Here is a 17,209-nt window from a genome sequence, read left to right as displayed (position 1 = left end):
CTCGTATAATGAGAGAGACTCAGACGGGGGATTCTTATCTGGCCTTTTCTCTCTCTGTGCTCCAAAGACGTTCATTTGTTCATTCTTTCTGATGAACAAGAGACTCTTCTATTTTTTGTGACTTAAAGAAAAAGAGAAAAGGTGTCTTCCAGTATGGCTCCTACACTCTTCGGGGAAAAAGGAGCTATCTAGAACCTAAAAGGGTTATTCCGCTGTCCCCATAGTAGAACCCATTGAAGAACCCTTTTGGGTTCCATGTAGGATCCCATCCACAGAGGGTTCTACAAAATAGTTCTACGTGGAGCCAAAAGGGTTCTCCCTGGATCGTAATAGTTATCCTATGGAGACAGCCAAATAACCCTTTTGGAACCTTTTTTAAGTGTATATAAACACATAAACACACACACACACACACACACACACACACACACACACACACACACACACACACACACACACACACACACACACACACACACACACACACACACACACACACTTTCCAGAGTTCAAGCTCCAGTCACACACATCACTCTGAATATGTCCCCAACATAAAGTACTGTCATTAAAAACATCCGAACTAGCTTCACAGAGTTGGTAGCTAGCTAGAGCCATTGGTTCTGCTTTGCTTCAAGTCAAACTCAGTAAACTCTCCCACACACACACTCATGTGAACACATGTCCAGGAGCAGAGGAGAGAGTCTTCATTTCCTTGTCTTCTTCATTAGTCAGTGTACCTGTAGGCCCCACTCCAGTAATCAGGAAGCTGCTTGCATAGTCACAGCTAGGAGGACCAGGGAGGTGTGTGTGTCTAACACAAGAGGACTGACTCACTGCCTCTCTCTCCATTGTCTAAAAGTCTGTCCTCTCCTTGCCTCCTCTCCTTCATTGCACTGATTTGAAAGACCTGACCACGTGAAAGCCAGCCTAATGATGAGCGTCCACCATATTGTTTCCACCTAGCAAGTCATTCCCAATCAGTGTACTGTAGATGAAGGGGAGGAGGGGAGGGCGGTTTGATTGGGTTGGCGCCCCCCCTTGGGGTGTGCCGTGGCGGAGATCTTTGTGGGCTATACTCGGCCTTGTCTCAGGATGGTAAGTTGGTGGTTGAAGATATCCCTCTAATGTTGTGGCGGCTGTGCTTTGGCAAAGTGGATGGGGTTATATCCTTCCTGTTTGGCCCTGTTCGGGGGTATCATCGGATGGGGCCACAGTGTGTCCTGACCCCTCCAATCTCAGCCTCCAGTATTTATGCTGCAGTAGTTTATGTGTCGGGGGGCTAGAGTCAGTTTTTTATATCTGGAGTACTTCTCCTGTCTTATCCGGTGTCCTGTGTGAATTTAAGTATGCTCTCTCTGATTCTCTCTTTCTCTCTTTCTTTCTCTCTCTCGGAGGACCTGAGCCCTAGGACCATGCCTCAGGACTACCTGGCCTGATGACTCCTTGCTGTCCCCAGTCCACCTGGCCGTGCTGCTGCTCCAGTTTCAACTGTTCTGCCTGCGGCTATGGAATCCTGACCTGTTCACCGGACGTGCTACCTGTCCCAGACCTATTATTTGACCATGCTGGTCATTTATGAACATTTGAACATCTTGGCCATGTTCTGTTATAATCTCCACCCGGCACAGCCAGAAGAGGACTGGCCACCCCTCATAGCCTGGTTCTTCTCTAGGTTTCTTCCTAGGTTTTGGCCTTTCTAGGGAGTTTTTCCTAGCCAAAGTGCTTCAACACCTGCATTGCTTGCTGTTTGGGGTTTTAGGCTGGGTTTCTGTACAGCACTTTGAGATATCAGCTGATGTACGAAGGGCTATATAAATACATTTCATTTTATTTTATTTGATTTGATTTGATAAGCCTTTGAGCCATTGTGCAAAAGTGGCCGGTAACAGAGACAGAGAGCGGGGGAGGAATGACAAATAATCTCTCAGTGATGAGGACCACTCATGGCACCTCAACAGCAGCACAGCTATCTCCTCCACTGTCTCCACGACAACCACTAGCTACAGTTGTCTTGACCTATGGGATGGATGTAACCGGGAGGATCTGGCTGTTTTACTAAAGGGTTGGAAAATAACCACTGGAGTGGAGCTGTGCCAAAGGGGCCTCAAGGGGGCTGGTGGGGACAGAACCACACGCTCCGGGCCAGGTGGCTATATAGCACCAGGGAATGGAGGAGACCTTAGGGAAGGAGGTCCCCCTAAGTTGGTCAAGTCTGAACCTAGGAGTTTGGGCACTCGGAAAACATTCAGGGAGCAGATGGAGGAGAGGAGAAGGGCTATCTGAGATATTTCGAAAGTTTCATGGTTTGACGCAAGACCGGATTCCGAGGTGCTCCGTGATGAACCTGAAATAATTGAACAAGAGCAGTTAGTAAACAGGTTCATAATAGTCTTGGTGGAAGGGAGCATACCTGGGAGTGGCTCCCCATCCCATCAGAGACTGAAACTGGTCTCCCGCGTGTAGGAAGGGGCTCAGTTTTTGGTGAGTGTAAGAATTTCTGACAGAATGGGCTAAAATAGCCCCCACTCCAAGTGTTGTAGGTGAGAGATGCACTTGAGAGGATAGGAGCCAAGGGGTGAGATGTTGGCTAACCTCACCAGCATCAATATGGGCAATTTCATCAAGAATGATATGGTTGGGAGCGCCCTGGAGGTACTAATGCAGTTGGTTTATGGTTTACCTATTGAGGAGATGCCCTATGGAACAAGACAAGGACCAGTGCTGCAAATGGGGAGTCTTTATGGTGTGACAAGCTGTGGACGTAGGATTAGAATGGGGAGTCTTTATGGTGTGACAAGCTGTGGACGTAGGATTAGAATGGGGAGTCTTTATGGTGTGACAAGCTGTGGACGTAGGATTAGAATGGGGAGTCTTTATGGTGTGACAAGCTGTGGACGTAGGATTAGAATGGGGAGTCTTTATGGTGTGACAAGCTGTGGACGTAGGATTAGAATGGGGAGTCTTTATGGTGTGACAAGCTGTGGACGTAGGATTAGAATGGGGAGTCTTTATGGTGGGACAAGCTGTGGACGTAGGATTAGAATGGGGAGTCTTTATGGTGTGACAAGCTGTGGACGTAGGATTAGAATGGGGAGTCTTTATGGTGTGACAAGCTGTGGACGTAGGATTAGAATGGGGAGTCTTTATGGTGTGACAAGCTGTGGACGTAGGATTAGAATGGGGAGTCTTTATGGTGTGACAAGCTGTGGACGTAGGATTAGAATGGGGAGTCTTTATGGTGTGACAAGCTGTGGACGTAGGATTAGAATGGGGAGTCTTTATGGTGTGACAAGCTGTGGACGTAGGATTAGAATGGGGAGTCTTTATGGTGTGACAAGCTGTGGACGTAGGATTAGAATGGGGAGTCTTTATGGTGGGACAAGCTGTGGACGTAGGATTAGAATGGGGAGTCTTTATGGTGTGACAAGCTGTGGACGTAGGATTAGAATGGGGAGTCTTTATGGTGTGACAAGCTGTGGACGTAGGATTAGAATGGGGAGTCTTTATGGTGTGACAAGCTGTGGACGTAGGATTAGAATGGGGAGTCTTTATGGTGTGACAAGCTGTGGACGTAGGATTAGAATGGGGAGTCTTTATGGTGTGACAAGCTGTGGACGTAGGATTAGAATGGGGAGTCTTTATGGTGTGACAAGCTGTGGACGTAGGATTAGAATGGGGAGTCTTTATGGTGTGACAAGCTGTGGACGTAGGATTAGAATGGGGAGTCTTTATGGTGTGACAAGCTGTGGACGTAGGATTAGAATGGGGAGTCTTTATGGTGGGACAAGCTGTGGACGTAGGATTAGAATGGGGAGTCTTTATGGTGTGACAAGCTGTGGACGTAGGATTAGAATGGGGAGTCTTTATGGTGTGACAAGCTGTGGACGTAGGATTAGAATGGGGAGTCTTTATGGTGTGACAAGCTGTGGACGTAGGATTAGAATGGGGAGTCTTTATGGTGGGACAAGCTGTGGACGTAGGATTAGAATGGGGAGTCTTTATGGTGTGACAAGCTGTGGACGTAGGATTAGAATGGGGAGTCTTTATGGTGTGACAAGCTGTGGACGTAGGATTAGAATGGGGAGTCTTTATGGTGTGACAAGCTGTGGACGTAGGATTAGAATGGGGAGTCTTTATGGTGTGACAAGCTGTGGACGTAGGATTAGAATGGGGAGTCTTTATGGTGGGACAAGCTGTGGACGTAGGATTAGAATGGGGATTCTTTATGGTGTGACAAGCTGTGGACGTAGGATTAGAATGGGGAGTCTTTATGGTGTGACAAGCTGTGGACGTAGGATTAGAATGGGGAGTCTTTATGGTGTGACAAGCTGCGGACGTAGGCGGACGTAGGATTAGAATGGGGAGTCTTTATGGTGTGACAAGCTGTGGACGTAGGATTAGAATGGGGAGTCTTTATGGTGTGACAAGCTGTGGACGTAGGATTAGAATGGTATGGAACCCTGAGGCCACTGTTGTGGGTGATAGAAGCACTGATAGTGGTGTATTTAGGAATAGATCTGGTGGTGTGTGTGAACATGGGCAGCAAGAATGTGCATCAACAAGGCAGGTTGGGAACAGCACGTAACAATGGGGTGTACCGCAGACAGGTGTGTATCTGTGGTGACAGATACTGCTGGGCTGTGTGTAAGATTGCAGGGTGGCTGCTGGTGTTGGGATTGTTCACAGCATTAGACTGGATCATATTACAAATAAATGGACTGATTATGTTTAATAATGTACGGTATCCTCTATACAGAGCGAACAAGTCGGAGCTCCAACTTCGATGGGGGTGGAGGACACAAACATTCTGAACTCATGAGGGGTCGCTGTCGCTCGTGGGTTTATTTACATGCTAACAATGGACGTTTTCTTCTGTAGGCCCACTGTGGAACATGCGGGATTGCCCATGTATGGATTACCTATGGTTGACCCCGGGGGAACCACCATGTACCGACTGTGTGGAGAGGAGAGGTCTACAGTGTGGGGAGGTCTACAGTGTGGAGAGGAGAGGTCTACAGTGTGGGGAGGTCTACAGTGTGGAGAGGTCTACAGTGTGGAGAGGTCTACAGTGTGGAGAGGAGAGGTCTACAGTGTGGAGAGGAGAGGTCTACAGTGTGGAGAGAAGAGGTCTACAGTGTGGAGAGGAGAGGTCTACAGTGTGGAGAGGTCTACAGTGTGGAGAGGAGAGGTCTACAGTGTGGGGAGGTCTACAGTGTGGAGAGGTCTACAGTGTGGAGAGGAGAGGTCTACAGTGTGGAGAGGTCTACAGTGTGGAGAGGAGAGGTCTACAGTGTGGAGAGGAGAGGTCTACAGTGTAGAGAGGTCTAGAGTGTGGAGAGGTCTAGAGTGTGGAGAGGTCTACAGTGTGGAGAGGTCTACAGTGATAGAAGAGGTTCAGTGGGGACTGTGTATTTTCAGGGATCAGTTGCTGGAGGTAGATGTGGAAAGGTAGAAAAAGCTTGAGGTATAGAGCACACCTCGCTGGGCTCACGAGGAGTGGGGTGACCCGAGAGAGCTGGAAGGAGAAGGATGGGATATATCCATTAGGTGAAGTCGTGGGGAAAGTGGCTGGAGTTGAGTCAGTGTGTTGGCAGCAGCCACTAACATTGAGTGGCTGCTGCCAACACACTGACTCAACTCCAGCCACTTTAATAATGGGAATTGATGGAAATTGATGTAAAATATATCGCCAGCCACTTTAAACAATGCTACTTAATATAATGTTTACATACCCTACATTACTCATCTCATATGTATATGTATATACTGTACCCTATATCAGCTACTGCATCTTTATGTAATACATGTATAACTAGCCACTTTAAACTATGCCACTTTGTTTACATACCCTACATTACTCATCTCATATGTATATACTGTACTCGATACCATATACTGCATCTTTCCTATGCCGTTCTGTACCATCACTCATTCATATATCTTTATGTACATATTCTTTATCCCTTTACACTTGTGTGTATAAGGTAGTAGTTTTGGAATTGTTAGTTAGATTACTCTTTGGTTATTACTGCATTGTCGGAACTAGAAGCACAAGCATTTCGCTACACTCGCATTAACATCTGCTAACCAAGTGTATTTGACAAATACATTTGTTTTGATTTGATTTTGAACCCGGACCATTCACCTGGCCAATGGAAAGGTTATCTACCAGGAGAGAGAGTTAATCCATGGAAGGGGTGTCGTGACCAGTGGGATGGATGTAACTCTCCCCCCTGCTGAGCTACAGTTAATTCTAGGACGGAGGGAGCATGAGGCCAGAAAAATAGAGATTCATCGTGGGGGAGGAAAAACAGTAAGGGGAAAGCTGGGCAGCGTCTCAGTCAGCCAAGGACTGCAGAGTAAGCATGGTCATTGCCAACATCAGCACCTTCGCTGCCGACACCAGCATCCAAGGGTGGAGCTTGGGGAAGAACCAGAAAGGGCAATGGAACATGAACTTCCTCCAACCCCTCCTTTGACGTCCTTCTGGAGACCGACAAGTGCAACATAAAATGGGGCTTGGGGGTGGGTGAGTCCAATATGGACCAGACATAACCAGTTTTGAAGTAGGAGTTAAAGGGTATGTCAGTATACAAATCATTGTTTGAGGGATTGAATCTCTTTCCTTTTGGGGTATTTTGCTTAGAGGGGATTTGGATTATTTTGCTATTTTACTGCTGTTTTTAGATTTAGATCAACTTTTTGGAACAAGGCTAACTGACACAGCAACCAGGGTTGGGGAGTAACGGATTACATGTAATCCATTGCATGTAAGGGATTATAAATGTAGCTATTTGCGCCTAACAGATTGTCGGTGTTGTGGATTGCTGTTCACCAATCTAAATGTGTATTTGAACCCAATAATGGTTGAATTCAAGAAGTTTAAGCTGCCTATCAATCATTGTTTTTGAAACCAACCGCTCTTGCAACAGCTGCATAGTGCAGATCCAAGCATATAGAATAAAAGTGTTTTTTTTTATTGCTCAATCTAATTCATGGTGATAAAAAAAAAGAATCCATAGGCCTAATGGACACATGCTCAAATTTGCACACTTTTTAGACTTAAAGGGGCAATCTGTAGTTGCTACATCCATTTTTGGATTTATCATGGATGGTCAGTCTTTGCATCCATATATCTGTCTATTAATCTGAGTGGTTACATTTCTCCAGGCCCACCACTCAGCTTTTTACCAAAACAGAGGCGGGGTGACCGTTTAGTTATTTTTTCATCGCTGGATTTACCCTTTAAACAGCTGCATATTATCAAGATATCAAAGTGTCACCAACAAAAAGGTAAACAGTTCTATAGCAAATGCAGCATATGGCATTCATTTTTCACATGTAAACAGCACTTTTCAGTAGTGCTCAAAGCATGCCATTCCACGAGTGCAGTATTTATTTTCAACTCGAATCAATGAGCCCAATCAGTCCTCCATAACATAAACAACAGAGTAGGGCTGGCTCCTTAGTTTTGGGGTCATGCTCCGGTAAAACAATTTGGCTAATCTATATTTCCATATTTTAATGTCCTTTTCTAGAAGATCAAGAGGTTTAACATTTATTGGAATTACTGGAATTCGGATAGACATTGGTTTTTAATGTAAGCTATAATTTAATCATATGTAGTAGAAAGCGATGGGTTAGAGGAAGCCTACATAACCAACCCATAAAGTAAAATTTAAAATCCATTTATGACCAGCTATGTAAACTTTAACATTGATTTATCCTGCAATAAAATGTTATTTAATTGGTAACATCCATTTTTGTCTTCTTCTAATGCCTCTTAAGAGGAAAGTAATCTAAAAGTAACAGGATGTAATCAGATTACGTTACTGAGTTTGGGTAATCCAAAAGTTAAGTTACTGATAATAATTTTGGACAAGTAACTAGTAACTGTAACGGATTACATTTAGAAAGTAACCTAACCAATCCTGACGGTAACTATACCTCTCATGGAACAGTAACTCCAGGTCCTCAGGTGAATGGTTTGTTGCGTGCACCTGTAGGTGTAAAAATATTTTCATAATGACAGTTGCCGAGTGGAGAAAGTATCTGGGAAACTATTGGTCGTATAAGGGCACAAGGCGAGACCCAGATGCAGACACAGAGTCTTTGTTGTTTTTTATAACCCGAAAGGAGTAGGCACAGAGAAAACCAGTTCTGAGTCCAAGGCAAACACAGGGATAAATACAAGACTGGAGGAAAACAGGAGCACTGGATGGTTGACTTGAGTGGCACAGAGAGACAGGAAACACAGGGATAAATACACTGGGGGAAATAAGTGACACCTGGACGGGGTGGAGACAATCACAACAACAGGTGAAATAGATCAGGGCGTGACAGGTCGCCCTATCTCCTGAGTTAGTTGTCTTGCTGAGTGGTTTTTAATACAGGTTTCTCCCACTCTGGCGATCATTGACTGTAAGGCTGGTGCCGCAGCTGGAATCAGCAGGGCACTTACATCGGGACAAGACCTGTCAAGGCAACAGCTGTAGGTAATAAACCTGAAGCAGGGGTAAACTAGGCTAGCTCACTAATCACAAGGGAGAGGTGTGAGTCGAGCTTGACACAGTCTCCACAATAACCGCCATCACCGCTGCAAATCCCCATGACAGTACCATGGACAATGCTCCCTAATCTTGTGCATAGTTAGCAGGACAGTGTCTTATAAACATATAGTAAACACATTTTATTAAGGTACCAATATGTTAACCAACCTACCACACATCATAAACACTACTGCAAAATTGCAAGACTACTAAACGCTTTAGTATATCTTGACTTGTTTAATAGCTAAATAAAAGCATGGTAGACTACATGATGCTTGTGCACCTTACACGTTGACCTCATAATACAGGCATAACAGCGCCATCTTGTGGAAAGTACATAGCCCTGCGTGACACAGTCAGGACTCGTTGCACAGTTGATTTTATTAATGAAAGTGAGCATAATAATAATAATCATCATCATCATCATCATTTTGTTTGTTGTTTGTGTGCTATCAAAGGAATCCTCCTTATCTCAACTACATCATGTCCTTGTGGTAATACTATAAGACATCTGGAAGAGAATCAGACATTTACAACATGAAGAGAATAAGGAGGCAGAAAATAAACCATATCAAACCGTACACATGGCATTTATATACATACAAACTTGTGCAGCATTGCATTAGATAAGACATATTCTAACACAGTAATGTATGTAATGATGACAGAGATGATTTGCATGGTTGACATGGAAGTAAGTGCAGGGCTGTGTTAGATCAGTTAGTATATCATATATACAGATGGGGAAGAGAATTTATACAATCTATTCCTTACGCCTCTGTCTATATCTTGCTTGAAAGCATGCACGCACACCGGCACGCACACCCGCACACACATTCACTCACTCAGACGCTCCATTGGAAGCCATTCTAGGCTGTCATTGCGATGTGCCATTAAAATCCTTCCCCGGTGCTCTTCCTGTCCTCTCATTTGATGGCCTGCCAGATGATGATAGCCAGGACGGTGACCACCAGAGACACCACCATGGCCAGCATACACATCCTCTTACGGGACTTCTTCTACAGGGGGCGGGAGCACAAACAGGCTGTGATTGGTGATTGGAAATAATCATTTGTTCTTAACTGATTCGCCTGGTTAAATGAAGGACGCTGATCATCGACAGATCATTCGGTCTTATCTACATATCAAACACGGCCCATGTTGTGATGGTGTTGTGTTGATACCTGGTAGTAGGGCTGACACAATAATCGTATAATTGTGTAACCGACAATTATGGACAATAACCAAAAATATTATCATAGTCGTCTTAATACATTCATTTTAGGAGGGGGGATGAAACTGTATTTTCATTTACAAATAGTTCACCCAATAGCAGTTTTTCATTATTATATGAAGAGGGTAAAGTTATTTTACAAGCAGAACGGCACGTTTGGGAGGATAAACTTCCCTTCCAAAAGCTCCAAATGGTCAAAACCATTAGTTTTTGAGACAGGGGTTTCACCAAAGCTGTGTTGTATTCATTAGGTATAAAAACCACATTAGGTATATTCTCCATTAGTCAGCACCTCTACAGTCGTGGACAAAAGTTTTGAGAATGACACAAATATTAATTTCCACAAAGTTTGCTGCTTCAGTGTCTTTAGATATTTTTGTCAGATGTTACTATGGAATACTGAAGTATAATTACAAGCATTTCATACGTGTCAAAGGCTTTTATTGACAATTACATGAAGTTGATGCAAAGACTCAATATTTGCAGTGTTGACCCTTCTTTTTCAAGACCTCTGCAATCCGCCCTTGCATGCTGTCAATTAACTTCTGGGCCACATCCTGACTGATGGCAGCCCATTCTTGCATAATCAATGCTTGTCAGAATTTGTGGGTTTGTGTTTGTCCACCCACCTCTTGAGGATTGACCACAAGTTCTCAATGGGATTAAGGTCTGGGGAGTTTCCTGGCCATGGACCCAAAATATCAATGTTTTGTTCTCTGAGCCACTTAGTTATCACTTTTGCCTTATGGCAAGGTGCTCCATCATGCTGGAAAAGGCATTGTTCGTCACCAAACTGTTCCTGGATGGTTGGGAGAAGTTGCTCTCGGAGGATGTGTTGGTACCATTCTTTATTCATAGCTGTGTTCTTAGGCAAAATTGTGAGTGAGCCCACTCCCTTGGCTGAGAAGCAACCCCACACATGAATGGTCTCAGGATGGTTTACTGTTGGCATGACACAGGACTTATGGTAGCAGTCCAATCCCTGTACCTTTTGCAGAATATCAGTCTGTCCCTGATGTTTTTCCTGGAGAGAAGTGGCTTCTTTGCTTCCCTTCACCAGGCTATACTACAAAAGTCTTCACCTCACTGTGCGTGCAGATGCACTCACTCCTGCCTGCTGCCATTCCTGAGCAAGCTCTGTACTGGTGGTGCCCCGATCCCGCAGCTGAATCAACTTTACGAGACGATCCTGGCACTTGCTGGACTTTCTTGGGCGCACTGAAGCCTTCTTCACAATAATTGAACCACTCTCCTTGAAGTTCTTGATGATCCGATAAATGGTTGATTTAGGTGCAATCTTACTGGCAGTAATATCCTTGCCTGTGAAGCCCTTTTTGTGCAAAGCAATGATGATGGCACGTGTTTCCTTGCAGGTAACCATGGTTGACAGAGGAATAACAATGATTCCCAGCACCACCCTACTTTTGAAGCTTCCAGTCTGTTATTCGAACTCAATCAGCATGACAGAGTGATCTCCAGCCTTGTCCTCGTCAACACTCACACCTGTGTTAACGAGAGAATCACTGACATGATGTCAGCTGGTCCTTTTGTGGCAGGGCTGAAATGCAGTGGAAATGTTTTGGGGGATTCAGTTCATTTGCATGACAAAGAGGGACTTTGCAATTCAATGCAATTCATCTGATCACTCTTCATAACATTCTGGAGTATATGAAAATTGCCATTATACAAACTGAGGCAGCAGACTTTGTGAAAATGAATATTTGTGTCATTCTCAAAACGTTTGGCCACGACTGTACACTAAATCCTTTTCTCTGGGTGTGTGCTAGCTCATGTTTTTTTATTAGACTAGTATTCATTAGGTATGCCATAGCTAGTTTTCAAAGATGCATTATAAGCTCAAACATTTTTCAATAATGGTGGTCATTCCATAATTGTCACAGCCCTACCTGGTAGTAGGCGGCCCTTTGGAGCTGTCCGGTCCCTCTGTCTACATGGACCTCTGCACTCTCCACGTTAGCCTCAATGCTGTCTGTGAAACAGAGAGGAGAGGAGACACAGTGAAGGACAGGGTCACAGGAGTCAGGACTGATACAGTATCAGATGGAGTTCTAAACCTTCACAGACCTTCTGAACCAGCATGTTATAAAACCAGAGAGGGAGAAAATCCATGTCAAGTCTACTAACCGATCATCTCTCCCTGGTCGTGGATCATCACTGCCAGGTCCTTAAAGATCTGGTTTACATCCATGATGTCAGACTGGAGGGAGAGGAGAAAGGGAGAAAGTCACCACGAGGGTTAGTTAGGCTGAAGTCCAAATCGAACCCTACTCCCTAGCCCCTACCCCAGTCCTGTCAGATCTACAGGAGTGGCTATACTCGGGAATAGGGGCTAAAGGTCAGGCTATACTGGAGACAGTGGAGGCTGGTGGGAGGGGCTATAGGAGGACGGGCTCTGTGTAATGCATTAATTGCATATATTTGATGTGTTTGATATCGTTCCATTCATTCCATTCCAGCCATTACACAGAGCCCATCCTCCTATAGCCCCTCCCACCAGCCTCCACTGTCTAGAGAGTTTGGGCAAAGGGTTGATTTGGAGTTCAACAGTATGCTAAATGACTCCAATGTAAATGTAATATGGCTCTGTGATTCCTGTATGGAATGTGAGTGGAGCTGGTAGCTGTGAGTACCTCTAGCTGCCTGATGTTGGTCTCTCTCTCCTTGATGACCTCCAGGTCCTCCTCTGTGACCTCTGGCTCCTCCAGCTGCTGGGTCTGACTCTGACTCCAGTCATCATCATCTCTAAACACACACACACCAAACACACACACGCACAAACCCACGGACACAGACACACACAAACACACAACTTTGTTACAACTTAACATTTTTATTCTAACAGTATATTTGATAGGATTCTACCTCCACTGTGTACCTACTTTTCAAATGTCACAAGTTGTTCATCGACGTTCCCCTCGTCTTCCTGCTGAAATAAAAACAAACCCATCATTGAAACACTCTCATTCACATTGCATTATACTAATCAGTCATCATACTGTAATATGACAATGAAACTGTGTTTTATTTTGCCTTTTTAATAATACTATTGGTGAGTGACTATGACAGGCGGCTAATTCTAGGCCTATGAGAAAGCAGGGTGTTTACCGTGAGGCGGGACCCGGCCCGGGCCCTGGCCACTGATTCCCTCTCCTTCTCGGCCGCCCGTCGCTGGACTGCCTGGAAGTTGTTGAGCGCTGCAGAGAAGTCATTCATCAGTCGGTCCTTCTGGATCTTCTGCTGTCTCTGGAAGGATCAATCACACAATACAGTAAAGTTGATTAGAGCAGAGTACAGCAAAGTAGAGAGGAGAAGAGTACAGTAGAGTAGAGTACAGTACAGTAGAATAGAGTAGAGCAGAGCAGAGTAGTGCAGAGCAGAATAGAATAGATTCAGTAGAATATACTGTATGGTGAGATGTCCTCACCAGAGTTAGATATGATTTACACATTTGGGTTGTTAGATAAGATGATATACTGTATCAGGAAATAGAACACAAGATTATCGACATACAGTTAGTTAAAATGTTAGCATTAGTAGGACTTTGATGTAGCCTGGTCCCAGATATGCTTACACAAACAGATCTGGGACCAGTCCATAGATGTGGAATTCTTCCAAAGAACTATAAAAAATATACACTATCTATGCATATAACTTCCACTCACCTGTTCTGAGGGAGGGAGAGGCAGGGAGCCCAGATCTTTCAGGTGTCTGTTGGTCTCTTTGGCCAGCTGGTTGGTGTAGTGCTGTACCTGTTGGCTGTGAGTAGCAAACACACACACACACACACATTCATATATTTCATTAGTGATGCTCTTGTTGTCCCCATCAGTGGTGGAAAAGGCTAAGTGTTGAAGTAGTCAGTTAGTGTTAGTAGTTACTTAGTTACTGAATAGCAGTCAGTAGTAATAGTCAGCAGTAGTGTCAGTAGTACTGAATAGCAGTAGTACTGAATAGCAGTCAGTAGTAATAGTCAGCAGTAGTGTCAGTAGTACTGAATAGCAGTAGTACTGAATAGCAGTCAGTAGTAATAGTCAGCAGTAGTGTCAGTAGTACTGAATAGCAGTCAGTAGTAATAGTCAGCAGTAGTGTCAGTAGTACTGAATAGCAGTAGTCCTGAATAGCAGTCAGTAGTAATAGTCAGCAGTAGTGTCAGTAGTACTGAATAGCAGTCAGTAGTAATAGTCAGCAGTAGTGTCAGTAGTACTGAATAGCAGTCAGTAGTAATAGTCAGCAGTAGTGTCAGTAGTACTGAATAGCAGTAGTACTGAATAGCAGTCAGTAGTAATAGTCAGCAGTAGTGTCAGTAGTACTGAATAGCAGTAGTACTGAATAGCAGTCAGTAGTAATAGTCAGCAGTAGTGTCAGTAGTACTGAATAGCAGTAGTACTGAATAGCAGTCAGTAGTAATAGTCAGCAGTAGTGTCAGTAGTACTGAATAGCAGTCAGTAGTAATAGTCAGCAGTAGTGTCAGTAGTACTGAATAGCAGTAGTACTGAATAGCAGTCAGTAGTAATAGTCAGCAGTAGTGTCAGTAGTACTGAATAGCAGTAGTACTGAATAGCAGTCAGTAGTAATAGTCAGCAGTGGTGTCAGTAGTACTGAATAGCAGTAGTACTGAATAGCAGTCAGTAGTAATAGTCAGCAGTAGTGTCAGTAGTACTCACAGTCTGTCCTCCAGCTCTGGGGTCTCTTGCCTCGTCCCCATCTGGTACAGCATGTTTTTGATCTGCCCAGCTGTATAGCAAAACAAACACTGAGGTGAGCTGAACTAAGAGAAGGGGGAACTGAGAAAGCATGATAGAATAACTCTTCTCTCTCTTTATCTCTTTATCTCTTTATCTCTCTCTAAATAGAGCACTATATACTGTAGGCATACTCAGGCTATTCTTGTCTCAGAAGTTCATTTTTTTAAACTTCAGACACCTCTGCCTAATATTAGTTAATTCAAGAGAGGAGATCAGAAGTAGGTGGAAGACACAAATAGACCCAAAACATCAAGCCTCCTAGACTTATTTGTGATAGTCAATTGTCCAAAGTGTGGGTGTCTGGTGTTAGGGTAGGTTATAGAATAGAATAGGCCTACTTTCTGGTGTTAGGGTAGGTTATATACCATATAGGGAAATGTGCATTGCAACATGTCACTCGCAGCAGTAGAACACTGGGTTCTGTCACTATCTTGTTCATTTCACCACTCACTATTCTGTGTGATTTTCTGGATGTTGACACTGCATGTCTGGGTGAGGTTGCTGAAGTCTCGTGGCTGCGAGTGGTAGCTGTCTGCTCTCCCGTATGACATCCTTGCTCCTGGCGTCTGTCACACTCCGTAGTGGGGACTGAATTGTTGGACACACCTGTCATACAGTCACATATAGCAGCCTTCATATATTCAAACAATCACCATTGTCAGAGTGCATATAATATCATCACTTGACGCTACATAAGACTAAGTAAGGATAGAAAGACAGAGATAGTTGTGGTTTATCCTCCATCCGACCACATTGGTGGGCTATAATATATCGACTACTTACAGTGCACATTGCCGCATAGGCTAGGCCACATTTCGTCATGAGCGCAGGTTGTTTACAATCGGAGCGAAGGTTCGGCAGGCACCCGAGCCGACTGTAGGCTGGCTATCCATGTGCACATGACAAAAATGCCATTCTATTTGGCGCTCTACTTCATTGTAATGGCCCAAATAACAGTAGCCTACTGTTGCAAAAAAATATATCCCAGAAACGTTATTTAGCGGGTCAACCATGACCAAGATATGAGGTCACGTTATAATTTGAACTGATTATTAATTACACAATTCTGTGAGCTGCTCATTTCATGATTGTAGGCTATAGTATAGCCCAATTGAACATGAATTACTATTTAAGAATAGCCTCGGTCTAACGCTATTATTCAGCCATAACATCTGAAATATCAGCTAAAAACTATAAAGTGACAGCGACAAGCCTGCATTACATTTAAAAAAAATTATGGAGAGCCCTCAGTCAGTCTGACATGCTCATATAGGCTATTGGTTTCAATGGGTTGTGTAGCATATAGGCCACTAGGCTAATTAAAATCGAAAGGCAGAAGACAAGTATTCAACTTAATTAAGAAAACAGCTACAGCTACACAGAAACAACTGTAACCAGTTCCATACTATGTGTTGAACGCTGTAGATACAACGTAGCCTACCTATCCAGTTGAATCACTGACAGTTATAGGCACTGGCAGTCGCAACGTAGCCTACTTTCTGGGTGGTTTTACCAGTGTAGACAATCAACATAAATCTGTTTTCTACTTACATATGTAAAATGGTTGATAAAATATTATGATAAAAACCCTTACTTTTCAATGCGATTGCAGTATAATGCGTCGTTTCCCGTTTATGTCTCCGTATTATGAGATTTCATCTAAGACCGAGCCCATAATGTGACGTCACACGTTGGTTGTTGGTCACAGTAATTCAGTGTGCGATTGTGATGTGATTGTGTCGAAATCGCTACTCTGATCATATTCTGAGGCAGCAGACAAAAACTCATACGCTAAAACAACATACTAGATCTGTACTAAATAAGTAAAATAGTAACCTCGGGTCAAGTGTATCCCTATAGAAAAGTAACTCATTTTATGAATTCTGATTTGTTTATGTTAGGTTATAGGCTACTTTCTCTGTTGATGAGAGATTCGTATCTCTGATATGAGGGTTGGGATATGATTGGAGTGCAGCTCAGTCTGCAGGTTCATTATTATCAGACCACTATGAGCAACACCCATCACTCAGTCCTAAAATCTAGGTCAACATAACTAACGATAGAATAACTAAGCCTTTTGGTTTAATAGAGACCAGCAGTAGTAGGCTGCCCTGTGCCTGTCCCATGACTTTCACACTGCTTCTTATAATGGATCCCAAAGGCTGCTGCACTGAGCTTCACTCACATGACCAGCCGGTGTCAGGCCCATTAGTAGGACATGAACAGATTGAGTGGGTAGGATTTTGCAACATGGTCTCAGAGCATTTTGTATTATTCTGTACGTAAATCGGTGACACTCCATTCAGTCAAAATGCAAACGGAGATCTACCGCTGACTTTTTAAATCATGACTTAAAAAACATAAGCCTATGCAACATTAACCAATTAAAACAGTACTGTAGCAATGAGGTTTGTGCAGTAGGCTATAGGCCCAATACATCATCACTGCGTATTTTGCAATGCTGGAATTGCCCTGCCAATGTTGTTCTTCTCAGACCATTTTGGTGGGGGAAAAACAGGTAGATGATCAATTTGTTGTATTACTCGTGAAGCACCGCTAAGTGAGCATAATATACATTTATTTAACATTTTTATTGGACTGATGGCCTACATCTGACGGTCAGTCTGAGGGGAAGGACCAGCGGTGAGACTGCCTCTCAT

The 17,209-nt window shown here is 43.8% G+C and overlaps 1 protein-coding gene across 3 annotated transcripts; it reads right to left on the bottom strand.

Annotated features, from left to right (window-relative positions):
- Positions 1-8,911: 8,911 nt before the first annotated feature.
- On the bottom strand, positions 8,912-16,242 carry LOC139380082 (syntaxin-12-like). 3 transcript variants are annotated; one of them, XM_071122549.1, is made up of 10 exons: positions 16,144-16,242; positions 15,001-15,155; positions 14,469-14,538; positions 13,467-13,560; positions 12,910-13,047; positions 12,684-12,730; positions 12,435-12,546; positions 11,929-12,001; positions 11,691-11,773; positions 8,912-9,568 (listed from the first exon to the last, which is right to left on the bottom strand). In XM_071122549.1, exons 2-10 carry the CDS (start codon positions 15,098-15,100, stop codon positions 9,476-9,478), a joined length of 810 nt encoding a protein of 269 aa, XP_070978650.1. In that variant the 5' UTR covers positions 15,101-15,155; positions 16,144-16,242; the 3' UTR covers positions 8,912-9,475. The 3 variants fall into 3 exon arrangements, with proteins under 3 accessions (XP_070978650.1, XP_070978656.1, XP_070978653.1); XM_071122555.1 differs by having other exon boundaries at positions 12,684-12,727; positions 16,144-16,239; XM_071122552.1 differs by having other exon boundaries at positions 15,001-15,137; positions 16,144-16,219.
- Between the last annotated feature and the right edge of the window lie 967 nt (positions 16,243-17,209).

The sequence above is a fragment of the Oncorhynchus clarkii genome, chromosome 2 (assembly GCF_045791955.1).
Source record: "Oncorhynchus clarkii lewisi isolate Uvic-CL-2024 chromosome 2, UVic_Ocla_1.0, whole genome shotgun sequence".
Taxonomy (NCBI): Eukaryota; Metazoa; Chordata; class Actinopteri; order Salmoniformes; family Salmonidae; genus Oncorhynchus; species Oncorhynchus clarkii.
Note: the sequence above shows the minus strand (reverse complement) of the source record. Positions and strands in the feature narration are given on the sequence as shown.